This window comes from Monodelphis domestica, chromosome 1 (genome assembly GCF_027887165.1).
Source record: "Monodelphis domestica isolate mMonDom1 chromosome 1, mMonDom1.pri, whole genome shotgun sequence".
Taxonomy (NCBI): domain Eukaryota; kingdom Metazoa; phylum Chordata; class Mammalia; order Didelphimorphia; family Didelphidae; genus Monodelphis; species Monodelphis domestica.
This window is the reverse complement of record NC_077227.1, coordinates 260,615,627-260,629,263: the sequence shown is the minus strand read 5'-3', so window position 1 is coordinate 260,629,263 and position 13,637 is coordinate 260,615,627. Positions and strand designations below refer to the sequence as shown.

The window sequence follows — 13,637 nt, the reverse complement described above, 5'->3', positions numbered from 1 at the left end:
ACTAGACTGCTTTTATACAGTGCCATCAGTTTTTAAATGTCATTTTGTTAGTGTATGAAAAATAACTCTTATGATTTTTACAAATGATCATACATCAAAGTATTAATTTAAAAGTTAAAAAAATGAACCAATAAAAAGTGGCATTAATGAAACTAGGTTGTTTTTTTCTCCCAAGGTGCATTTTCCCCTTAAATGCCCTCTCCTTAAGGCAGTTTGCCAGCTATTTCCCTAAAGGGGGATTTATAAAGGACATTTTTCATCAGCTTCCTTCATTTTCACTATCCCCATAAAAGCCCAGTCCCTGCTGGTCTGGCAGTTCATGTAACATCATACATCATGCATTGCCTTGTGATGTTCTCTTTTGGATTGTTGACTTTATATTTTTGGTTTGCATATACAGGTTGTCTCCTGGCTCTGACATCTATGTGACAGTTTCATCCATTGCTTTAGCGAGATCACAGCAATGTCGTAACTCCCCCAGCAACCTGTCTTCATCTAGTGAGACTGGCTCTGGTGGGGGCACTTACAGACAAAAATCCATGCCTGAAGGGTAGGTATGCTGTTTGCACCATTCTATCATCAGTCACCAAGCAATTAAGTGCCTACTACATGCTAGACACTGCTTGATGTAAGGGATACAAATACAAAGAATAGACTGATCCCTATCTAAAGAAGCTTATATTCTAATGGGGAAAACAACTAGTCATGTATTCACCAAATAAATATAAAATAAAATGAATAAACTGTAATTAGGGAGGAGTGGCTTTAGGAAGTATCAGGAATAAAAATATACAAGGTGGTGCTTGAGTTGCATCTTGAGGGAAGAGAGGTCTTTTGTAGAATAAAGACAAGGACAAAAAGCATTCAAGGTGTGGAGAATGACCAATCCAAAGGCACCCAAGCCAGAGATGGACAACTGTGTATTAGGAATGGTTGCAAAAATCAGGAGTGATAGTAATGTATAATGAAGCTAGAAAATTTGTGACCAGGTTGTGCAAGTTTTAAAAAGTTAAACAGAGAGTTTGTACTTTATCAGTGAGGTAACGGGGATCCATCAGAAAGGGAAGGGAGAGAACAAGCGATTATATAGCACATTATGCTAAGCACCTTACAAATACAACCTCATTTGATCCTCACAGCAACTTTGCATGGTAGATACTATCATTTGCCCCCTTTTTACAGTTGAGGAACCTGAGACAAAAAGAAATCAAATCACTTCCCAGAGTCACATAGCTATTAAGTGTCTGAGGCTGAATTTGAATTCAGGTCTTCCTGAATTCAAGATTTCATCAGTATGGGTTCCCCTTCCTTCATCACAAGACACAAACCTTCAAAATCTTAGTAGAAATCAGTGATACTCAAAAAATTCATCACTTCATGAACAGCCTTCTGATGAAGGGTACAAAACATCTAATTCTAATCTCTAATTCTTAAAGTTTTTCCATCTGCTAAGACCCAGTCATTTATATTCCTGGTACATTCTTCAATGGCATGTAGTCATACAATCTGTGTGTGTGTGCATGTGTGCACGTTTACATGGATACAATTTGCCCTATATGAAAAAATGTGGTTAATATTCCAAAAAGGAAACTGATAAACTATCTGCTTAAAGCCTTTTCTTGAGAAATTTACCCTTCAATAGTCTGAATTGTCAGAGAAACTTAACTTCTTCCACTTCATTAAATTGATTAATTTCATGTGCCAAATTTCTTTATAATATTAACTTCTATAGCAGATTCAGTAGGAACTACTCTCATTGGTTGCAGTTTGCATAATTGAGGAAGAATTTAAAGGCTATTCACATCTCAGACGTTGAAAGTTTTCTGTAACCTTTTCTTGTCGTCCCCCATCCTTCTTGAAATCACAGAGCCACCTGAAAGCTATTATTTGCCTTTGGGTAAGACTCATAAAGTCAAACATTTAAACGTGTGACAATTTCCAAGGATGTGAAAAAAGAAATAAATCGGAATCTCTGAAGCTGGGAAAGTAATTAGCAGCAATAACATTATATGACATACACTAAAGGATCTTTTGCCCAAGGAAACAAGTAAAAAATAATTATCAAAGAGCTTTTGCTATGATTTCCCTTTTGGAGATATTACTGAGTACTTAAACCACTTACAAGAACATGTAATGTTTTCATAGAAACTGAAGCTCCTATTCCAAAAATTCCTTTCTTAAGTATATCTTTAGCAGGTGAATGTGTTTATTTGGCAATTTTGTTGACATTTCACAAGAAGTCACAAACTAAGCATAAGGGCTAAAATTCTCCTCACTATCTTGATGCGATTTGTTTTGTACTGTTTTCTATGAAACCTTTGTTAGGTCATACAAATCATTATACATTGAACCTTTTCTTTTCTCAGTATGCCTCAAATAAATGTTTTTTTTTTAAATTATCACAATAAGAAACAAATTTTAGCTCTTTTTATGATCCCATTAAGAGATTCTGAAAAGTATAGATTTATAATTATATGTATATATTATATACATAATGAAAATATCTAATTAGAGATTAATAAAATAATAGGGTAGGCATTGCTAATCATTTTCTATTTTCATTAGGGAGTAGGCACTAGAGCTCTGTTTTCACTGGTGTAGGGAATTCTCAGGTAAGGAAATTATGTCTGCCACTGCAGGTTGGTACCTTCTCTGCATCTGATCGTTTTAGAGTTGCCTAGATCTCTGAGATCTTATATGACTTCCCCAGAGATTACGTAGACAGTATATCAGTGTTGCTTCAGGGCTGGTACCTAGTTCCTAGCACCATTGTCTATCTGTGCTCCCTTCTATTTTAATTGTAAGATTCAAAATGGCCTACATAGTCTTTTTTTTTTTAAGCAGCTAATTGCAACTTAATTGTTAAGTTGGTGATTAGCATGAACAAACTTGAAAGCACAGTGCTTTCTGTGAACTGTGACAGAGTTCATCAGAAATTAATCGATTGCATTTAGATGGCTTCCAGTTCTGAAATCTACAGAAGTACAATCCTGTTTCAATGAATATTCCAAAGAGTAAGGTTCAAATGAAAGGCAGCATGTGCAACAGAACACTGAACATAGGTCCTTAAAAGGGCCATGCAAGGCTCACTAGCAACCTTTCCCCACTACTGTTGAAATAACTGAAAGTACATACAAATTAGGATTAATATCAGCATATGGAGTGATCTACTGGATTTCTAGTGCATTAAGAATGAAAAAAACTAATTTCTTTTTATTTTTTGATTCTGCTGATCTACCTACCAGTCTTCCTTTTTTTTTTTTAACCCTTGCCTTCTTTCTTAGAATCAATACTGAGAACTGGTTCCAAGGCAGAAGAGTGGTAAGGGCTAACAGTGGAATTAAATGACTTGCCCAGGGTCACACAATCTAATCTCTAGACCTGACCCTCAATCCACTGAGCCACTTAATTAACTACCCTCAGTTTATTAAGTTTTTAAAAAATTTTGATAACTAACTCAGTTTTCATTGGTGGCTTGATTCAAAGCATGAATTTTGACTATATAATTTCAGTCTAGTTGATAGTTTCAGAGCTGAATGTGTCTTGCTTGAGGAGGTGGTGGCAAAACAGTACTGTGAGTCCTTCATTGGCATAAATACATCCTTAAACTTGAAGAAGTTCAAATTTTTGTCTCAAATGCCACATCAGAGGTAAAATGATCTGTTATAGCTAGTGTTGTATAATGGGGGGAAATTTGCTTTGGAGTTAGAAGTCCTAAGTTCAGAACCTACCTCTGCCACTTATCTATATGACTGAAGCAAAACACTCAACTTATTTGGATCTGTTTCATCATTTGTTTAATTTTTTAAAAACTAAAATAAAAGTTATTTCAGTGTCCTGGATACTTTTGGCAATCTGGCAAAGCCTATGGTCCCATCTTAGAATAATATCAAGGCAACAAACACCCAGGCACTATACTAAGCATGGGCCATACATTGAGAAGGAGTTCACACTGTATTAGGGGACTCAAACTTCAAACTTTGTACAAGTTACAGACAGAATAAATTAGATCCAGTTTGGGGGGAAAGAAACTACTGTAAAGGAGGAGAATAAAGATTCCTTAACGAATGAGAGATTTTAGAGAATCAAAAAAAGTTAGGGAAGCTGAGAGATGGAGATAGAGAGGGAGAAAATTTTCTGAAAATATCCAGACTCAGGAAATGTAATGTCTTATGCAAATCAAAAAGGCCAGATTAACTAAATCACACAGAGTAAAATAAGTGGTAAGGAGTGGAGTAAAGTGTAAGAAGACTGAAAAGGTAATGGTTTTAATGGGTTATATTAAATATATAGAATTATAAATTAAACCAATTATATTACAAAATCAACCCTTAAAAAATTCCTGGGGATAGGTAGGTGGCTCAGAATAGAGAGCTAGGCCTGGAAATGGGAGAGCCCAAGTTCAAATCTAGCCTCCAATACTTCTAATTGTGTGATTCTGGGTAAGTCTCTTAGGTCCACTTGCCCTTTTGCCTTGGAACCAATACTCAGTAATTATTCTAAAACAAAAGGTAAGGTTTTTTTTTTAAATCACAGATTCAGCATTAATTACTACTAGGCTAGAAAATCCCCAAATTCTTTTCTGGTCCTGAATCTATAGTAGTAGGTGCCATATTGGAAATATACTATCCTCTCTTTAAAAAAAAAAAAGAAAAGAAAAGGTAAGCAGGCAGGAGCTCTAACAAGAATTTTACTATGTGTGTTATTGAAGATACTTCTTGCATTGAAGAATAATTCGTGTATTGATTAATGGAGGAGGGGTTTGCTTTTATTAGCTGGATACCTTATTTGTTTTAAAGGAGAGGGTCTCCTTTTTAATGCCTGTTTGTTCTGCTTAGAAAAATTTTAAGTTGAGTCAGCTAATGGATTGGCCCAGCCCCTCTCTGCTGTGCCTTATGGCTTTTCCTTCTTTCATGTATATTGTTTTGATGTCTTGTCTCCTTTTCCAGTTTTACATTGAATCAAGTGAGAATTCTTTGTTTCCCTGCTTAAAATGAAAATATATATATATATATATATATACACACACACACATATATATATATATTTGACTCCTTTGTCAAATATAAGTAAATGTGCACACATCCACAAATATATTTAGATTTTATTTCATAGGAAGAAATAATGGTTATTTCAAACTTTGCTTTGTTGCTAATCTAATAGTAGTGTAAGACTTATTTTAACTATATGATTCTCTTTCACATGGCAAAAAAATCCTTAATACCGTAAGTCATTAATCTACCATTTATTATTAGGTATATTTGCCCTAATATTTGCCTTAGGTAGGAAACCTGTCCAGTTGGAAACTGACTTAAGCTATAACCTTATTCTTATTTATGGCATGCCATTGAAACCATTAAACTTAAGTTGGCTTTACACACTTCTACCTGATTTTAAATGGCATACCTGCCTTTTTTAGGACTCACCTAAGTCAATTTAAGACAAATCAGAATGCCAACAAGCATTGAAAGAAGGCCTTTAGTAATGTAAAATACTATGTTAGCACTGACTTGAGCTAAGCATCTGTTAGAAGACATAATAATGAGGAGGAGGAGGAGGAGGAGTTAATGCTAACCAGTATTTATAAAGCACTTTAAGCCTTGCATAGCATTATATGTTTGTTATCTCATTTGATTCATAATGTCTGATAATTTAGATAAAATTATCATCCTCATTTACAGATGAAAAGACTGAACCTGAAAGAAGTTAAGTGGCTTTCCCAAGTTTCCCTGGCAGGATCCAAATAGGTCTTCCTGAGTTCAAGTCGAACATTCTCTCCACTGTGCCACCTATTATTACAATTTTTAGTCCTCTAGGATGTTATTTCGAAAAGCAGGTTGAACCAGTGAAGAAGCCAGTTATTAACCTATGCTTCCAGCTAGAGTTAGAGGCCATCGTCATAAATGGTTCCTATCTCCAGGCTATGACACCAACATGCCACGTTACCACCCTCACACCTCATAGTCTAACATATATAACTATAGATATGCCTTAGCCATATAACTCTGTTTCGATCACATCATGACCACTTCCTCTATGATATTAGTGACATTTTTGTTTTTGTTCTGGGAAATTACCATAGGTTTGGAATGAGCCGAAGATCCCCAGCCTCCATTGACCGGCAGAACACTCAGACAGATATTGGTGGCAGTGGGAAAGCCACACCCAGCTGGCAGAGAAGTGAGGAGAGCATTGCTGACCAAATGGGTAGGTCATTAATTTCTATAGAAAGAATATTATTTGGACGACAAGGTCACTTTGGGGTCCAAAAGATGACTTCAGAAAGTGAAATAAATGCTGGATTTGCTTTTAAATCTTTGAACAGAAGTCTTAATTTATTAATAAGGGTAAGTTAGAATCAGGTCCTGGTAAAGTGTCCCAGGCCCTCTTCCAGGAAAGCAATGAATAAAACACTTCAAGTTGATCTTTCATTAAGACAGTCTAGACTAATAAGTCCAAGTCATCAAATATCTTCAGTACCAAGAACCACCAACATGAATGTGAACCACCTTTCCTTTTTATTTTGCTTTAGTTTTCACTTTGTTTCCTTAACATTTCCAGGTGTGCCTTTCCAAATCGTACCATATATGTTGTTTATGCAATAGAACTATAGGTTTTAATTTTTAAGAAATCCAAAATATAGTGAATGGTTTAAAAGTAAGGTTTAAAGTAAACCTTTAACTTAATTAGACATTCTTTCTACTATTGTGTACATTTTCTTTGCTCTCTGCAATTATTCTATCAACTGAGGAAATGTGTTAGTAGCATAAAACATTTGGATACAAAACCTTTGCATTATTAAGTTCTTGTGGAATTTTCAGCATATGGTTCCTTCCCTTCTCTACATTGTAGTTATTTCATGGTGACACATTGACTCAAGTTAGTACTGGTGAGATTGTGATACAATTTTATTTTATTATTGTTATTTTTTATACCAGCATTGTTTCTGTGAAGTCGTTTCAACAGAACTGGCATGGATTTGGGCTACTAGATTTCCCTTTCCCATCTCCATCAACAGAGTCACCATCAGTATTGCAATGTGATATAAAGAAATTTTAGAACTAAAGAAAGCTTAACTTTATAAACCAAAGACTCACGGTTTTCTTATCCATCAAAGAGCAGCTCTTGTTACTATTCTATATTTGATTTTTGTCTTCACATAATTGTATTAACAGATATTAGAGGATGAGGTCATGGTGGGACCAAGACAGCATTTTATGAAGTGAAATGCAATTCTCAGTTTCTGAAGATATACTTTATTCCAGTATCTGCAGAAACTCAGTGTGCCGTGCCTTGTTATTGAAGCCATCTGTTGTTCTCCTCTCTCTCCCCCCCACCCCCAATTCTAACCCTTTTTAATATGAAAAAAAAATCTTTTTTGACAAACTTAATCACAGATGTTTTGATACTGTTTTGATGGCAACGACACATGAAAAGCTGATTCCTTGTTCAGCATTATTTTTGCAGCTTCTGGGGGGTATATTCATTCAGGCTTTGAGCAGAGTTCCCCTTAAAACCAGATACTTTTGTGCCACAAAAGCATAGTTCCTACATATACAAAGTCAAGGGAAGGTGGGATGGGGGAACCTGAGATAGAACACATGTCTTGAAACTAAGAAGGGTCATAATGAGTTTCTTTATGAACTTAATGTATTCTTTCACTGAATCTTAGATTTGGTCTTTTCTTCCTCATGTCCCTTTTAATTCAGTGTCATAGCTTTATTTAACACTTCAGATCTTAAAGTTAATGCTAATGAAGCATTTGGTAATCTGTTTATTTCTTTCATAAACTGCATTCCCCTATATTTTTTAGAATTCTATCCTTGTGTTTGTAAGAAGTATTTGTCATTGCAGTCTGAGAGTATGTATATATATACATATATATACAAATGGCATCCTCTCTTCTTTCCAATAGTTAAGATTTTCTTTGGGCTTACAAATTAATAGAAAGTAGTTGAGATCCCTAAGAGCTATTTTGTCATGGCATACAAGCAGTCACTTGTTCTACCCAAGGTAACATAGGGAATTGAATGGCAGAAGTAATAAGAGGGAGTGTTCAGAAGTAATAGCTACATAATAAAGTGTATGTTTCTCTCATCTGTCCTTAGGCTTAACTATAGTCAGTTATGAGTCCAATTGTGCAAGGACAACATTCTCTTAACAACCTGTTTCACTAATATCTAGGAAGTTTTCCCATCTGTCTCACCTTTCTCTGTATGTGTATTTGTGCTACTTGAGAAAGAAATCAGGACTGTAAACTCCTCTCGTCAGCCTTAACAGCAGAGAGAGGACAATAACTCTTTCTTGGCTAGACCAATCCACAGGGTAGGGTCTTTTTGGGTCATAGTTTTAAGGCCAACTGTCTATTAGAAATGGTTAAGAAGAGTAGAGGGAGTAGATTGCAAAATGCCTTAATCCTTCAGGGAAAGTTCTGTTTTATTTGTAACATTTTAGGCAATATTCTATTAAAGAGGATATTGATGAACAATTTATCTTTCACCTTTGGAACCCCACTTTAATGCCAACTTGGAGTTCAAAAGGAAGCAAATGTTTGAACTAGTTGCTATGTGTCTTTTCTGTTGTGCCTAGCTTACAGTTATAGAGGATCTCAGGATTTCAATTCTTTTGTCCTCGAGCAGCATGAATATACAGGTAAAATATTTCCAAAGTACCATGGTAAGTAATATGTAACTGCATCCATGCCTGTCCAGGTAATGTAGTTTGAGCTAGGTTAGCCAAATTTCATCAAATTGATTTCATAAGTCCAACCCATATGTTCTAAATTTCCCCCAAACTAAAAGTGGTTAACAAACTTTGCCCTGTTGCTCATGGCCTTTTTTTTCTTTTTTTCTTTTCTTTTCTTTCTTTTTTTTTCTTTTTTGGTTTGGTGGTACTTGGCTATGCTACTGTGTCCAATGTGACACACTGTCACCAGCTGCAAGCTTTATCCATCAACCACTCCGTTTTTGACATGCTGTCTATCATGTCAACTCTCAGTAAGCTTTATTGCTGAAGTTCCAAGTTTGCTGATCAATGAACTGAGAAATGCAATGCCAAGCCGTCTTCATTTGTTACCCATGTTCTTGCTTTTTATCTTGCGCTTGTACCCTAATGTCATGTATTATATTCCAGAGCCAACATGCCACCTCCCAGCTGTATCAAAGGTATTGCCATCCTTCCGAGAGAGCCCTAGTGGGAGATTAATGCGGCAAGATCCAGTTGTTCATTTGTCACCAAACAAACAAGGGCATGTAAGTTAACTTTAGAAACTACAGAAGTCCTTGAAATGTTTTGCTTCTGGGCCAGGGATATCTTTATATAACTCAAAGGCTCAGTACCTTTTAGAGATGACATTACAGAATCAGCTCAAAACAAGATTTCTTTGCTGGAATGCAAAAGAGGTATCAAAAGAAATCTCTGTTATCATTTCCCTATTCTAAGGCCTCTGTGAAGTCTTGACAGTTAATGTATTCATGTAAACATATTCCAGCCAGTCAGATAGGTGGTGTAGGCTCTGGCATTTAGAGACAAACAAAAGATCTGTGGGAATTTTGATTTCTCTACAGTTAAGTACTCACTACGAATTCATATATTGAAAGCTGTTCATTCCTCAAGTTTTCACTTAAAAGATTTGCAATAAAGTCTACTATTTAAAAAAAAATTCCAGTTATATGTCTTAGAAGAAGATGCATTTTTATATTTTAATGGGAACTTAGCCCACATTGTTAGTCATTGCCATTTGTGAAATACCCAGAGAGTACAAAGTATTTTGAAAAGTTCCTGAAGTCACTTCTCTATTTTCTGAATGGGAGCTCTATCCAAGGAGTCTTTTCAAGGCCAATTTGTGAACTTTGTACAGTGGAAAGAACCCTGAATTTGGAGTCTGTATTCAAATGCCAGCTTCATCATTTACTGCCTATATGATTCTAGGCAATTCACTTAGTTCTATCATCTTTAAAAAATGGCAGATTTGGATCAGATTATTTCTTTGACTGCTTCCCACCCAAGTTCTATACTAACTTTTGTATTTGTGAGTTTCCTGTTTTCCTCCAAGATGTTAGAGAATATTAAAAAAATGCATCAAACTAAGAAAATTATACTCATAATTAAAATGTAATTTTGCTTACTAAGTAGACTCTGAGTATTTTTATGCCTATCACTTGGTGGCTGATCTGGGGGTAAGTTTACCTCTACTTATCTAGGTTGGTCTTGGAGTGATAAAATATATAGCTTTTCACTGGGATAAGCAGCATATAACATACTTCAAATGCATATTTTAAAAAATTATTATTATCTGTTGTTCTTATTTAACGATGCCACCCTTATCCCCCAGGCCTACAACTAATTTCAATTCGACAATCTCTTATAAAGCTACTATTCTTTGTTATCATGTATAATTGAGGATTAACAGTAGTAAATTTGGTCACTTCTTTGAAAGATTTTATTTTAGATCCCCTATGTTGAACTTTGAGGAGTCACATAGGATTCGGTAGGCATGGACAAGTAAGGATTTCCATTCATGAAGGGAACTTCAGAAATGATAAGAGCACAGCTCCATTCAATATTTGAGAAATAAACAAAAATGTCCTATAAAGTAAAGCTGCTCCACTTGTAGTTGTAAAGTAACAATTGAGGCAAAAGTAGGCAATACATATTGATAGAGTCTTAACTACTGCAGAAAAAGTTCTATGTCTAGAATATTCTTCCTCATCTATTGGTGTTGAATTTTCACCAAAGGCTTTTCATTTCTTTGATCAAATTCTCAACTGCCTATCCCTTAATGAAAATATTTAAAGCAAATTAAAATGTTTTCCCCATGACATTAGGCAAGTAAAGAATATATTTATTGTGTCTTCTTAAACAAATACAATGTATGTGTGTTTCCTTCTCTCCTCAGCCCACTTTTCATCTCCAACAAAAACCTATCATAGTTGAAAAAATATTTTAATTGCTTGTGTGTTTTGAATCTCATTTCTTCTTTCTCCATTTTGCTAGCTAACGAATTAACTGATTTTCTGTGGACTCCAAAAAAATGCCCCCTTTTAAACAACATAACCATTTCTAAGACATGCTTCTATGTAAATATCACCTCTGAGTAAAAATCATTTATAAAGGTGTCACTTCTAAGACAGTGCTTTCTAAATATAGGAAAGGAAAGTGAAATTTATTTGAGTCAGTCTTAACTTTTGTTCTGTTCTTCAGGTTACTGTGAGTAATCAGGCCTTCTGGAATAATGAATTCTTCCAAATAACAAGTCCTTTAGAAATGACTTCCCCTTTCTATTTTTAAGATTAAATGAGATGCTTAAAGACTTTTTAGACACTTTCCTTTCATGTAAATTCTTAACAAGGAATGGAAAATGTTCTTTAAAACACACGCAACATTTTTTCATGGGTCCTTTTAAATGGGCTAGCATTGGGGAGATCTTTTGAAGTACAAGTATGTCCTGCTTTGATTTGCCAGTGTAAGAACTATTTTGCCTTGATCCATATCCATAAAGAACTTATAAAACAGACTTCTGATAGTACTTTGTTCCTTTATGTATATTTTTCTTTTGACACAAAGTAAAAACCTAATTTTATCTTTTCAGTCTGATAGTCATTACTCCAGCCACTCCAGTAGCAATACTCTGTCCAGCAATGCATCTAGTGCTCACAGTGATGAGAAGTGGTATGATGGAGATCGCACAGAGTCTGAACTCAATAGCTACAACTATCTTCAAGGCACCTCTGCAGATAGTGGCATCGATACCACCTCCTACGGCCCCAGCCACGGGAGCACAGCATCTCTGGGGGCTGCTACATCATCCCCACGCTCAGGGCCTGGAAAGGAAAAGGTGGCCCCTCTGTGGCACAGCTCCAGCGAAGTGGTCTCCATGGCAGATAGGACCTTAGAAAAAGAGAGTCATGGTGTGGACCGGAAGACTGAATCTTCACTGAGCCTGGATATCCATAGCAAGAGCCAACCCACCTCTAATCCTTTAACAAGGGAGAACAGTACTTTTAGCATTAACGATGCTGCATCTCATACAAGGTAACAACAATCTTCTCCAGATACCACTTCATTCCCAGTCTTACTTCTAGCATCTCCTATTTCCATCTCATAGTCTACCAAATATTTGGAAAAGTTGAAGGAAGCTACCTCCTTTATTCAACTCAGCAAAGTACTCAGGGAAGCCCACATAATGTAGTAAAGAATATTATCATGCATTAAATGCCTTTTGGATCATAAAATAATTGATGGGTAGTCCTCTAACCATAATAAATTTTAAGACCACAAGATTCTTACATTTTTTCTATTCTTTGAAAAATTGCATTTGAATTGTATTTATTTTTTCCCCTAATGTGCTCATTATTTACAAGCTATTAGGCACTTTTAAAGAAACAGAGAAATCATTTAATCTTATCTCACAAGGATGGAGGAGGTATCCAACAATTTGATTAAGTAATTTAGAGGGAGTGTGTGTACATGTGTTTACCTACCTACATATGTGTATATACACACATGTGTACATAAGAGGCAGCACAGTGAAATGGATATAGAGATAGCCTCAGTCTGGAAAACTTCATGTCTCCCCTCATACCCTCTCAATGCCCCCAGGCAACTTTTTAAGGCTATGAATTTTAGAAGAGGCAGGCATTTCATCCCTGAGGGTTCGCCACACTAACAGAATCACAGGTCTGGGAAACACTCACACTCTCACACACACCCCCCCAAAATAAATGAAAACCCCACAAAACAACCCAGTATATATGTCCATAGACACATTTCTCTGACTAAAAAAAGTCTTCATTCTCTTATAAAATTAGGTAATGTTCAGCTGAACAAAATAGGTACCATTTTTCATTTCATTTTCTCCCTTGGCTTTCAGCCAGAAATAGATGATAGGACTTCAAAAATCATTTTAAGTTACCCATTCTATTAGCCCTTTTGTAGAACTGTTTATCTACATACTGGTTTCTCATTTCCACTCTTCACTTTCTTTTAAAAAAATTAATTTTATTAATCATTTTTTTCCCATTAACTTCATTTCCCACTTAATAGATAAGTTTCCCTCTCCTCATCCCCTTCCACAGAGCTCTCCCTTATAACAAAGAGGAAGAAAGGAAAAGAAGTCTCTAAAACTAATTTATAAAAAAATTGACATGTTTTATTATATACCGATGGTTCCCTACTTTTTCAGAGAAGTACGGGAGACTCCCTGTACTTTTCATTCTATAATCAAGTCCTTTTATCACCTCTTATGTCATCCTTTATCCTTACGAAATGAAAGAGCTTCCTGAATGAGGCTTAGTCATGTTCCAATATTGGGTGCAAAACTATCCATGCCTACTTTTCACTAGTTTACTAGACTCACTAGGTAAGGTAAATGATTTGCTTTTTATTTCAACATGTAGAGAAGTCCTCACTTTCTCTTATCTGCTCAGCAGAATCATAGATTTAGATGTGGAAGGTACCCTAGGGATGATCGTATGATAGGTTTGTGGAGCTGGAGCTAGAGCTGGGAATGACTTCCAAGGCCACCCATTCCTTTTACAAATGAGGATATCTGAGGCTCAGGCAGTAAAATCAGAGGCGCAGTAGAAACCAGATATTCTCCTTCCTGGGAGCTGGTAAAAGTCTATGGGGACATCCTG

The 13,637-nt window shown here is 35.7% G+C and overlaps 1 protein-coding gene across 50 annotated transcripts in view; it reads left to right on the top strand.

Moving 5' to 3' along the window:
- Positions 1–13,637, top strand: part of SIPA1L1 (signal induced proliferation associated 1 like 1) — a 368,156-nt gene that overhangs the window by 317,337 nt on the left and 37,182 nt on the right. For 18 of the 50 annotated variants that reach the window (XM_016423170.2, XM_056810722.1, XM_007472891.3 and 15 more), the window contains 5 exons: positions 401–550; positions 6,083–6,207; positions 8,590–8,652; positions 9,133–9,251; positions 11,591–12,033. In XM_016423170.2, coding sequence (XP_016278656.1) covers positions 401–550; positions 6,083–6,207; positions 8,590–8,652; positions 9,133–9,251; positions 11,591–12,033 — 900 coding nt within the window. The remainder of the gene's footprint in view (positions 1–400; positions 551–6,082; positions 6,208–8,589; positions 8,653–9,132; positions 9,252–11,590; positions 12,034–13,637) is intronic. The other 32 variants (XM_056810730.1, XM_056810732.1, XM_056810731.1 and 29 more) reach the window with 3 other exon arrangements.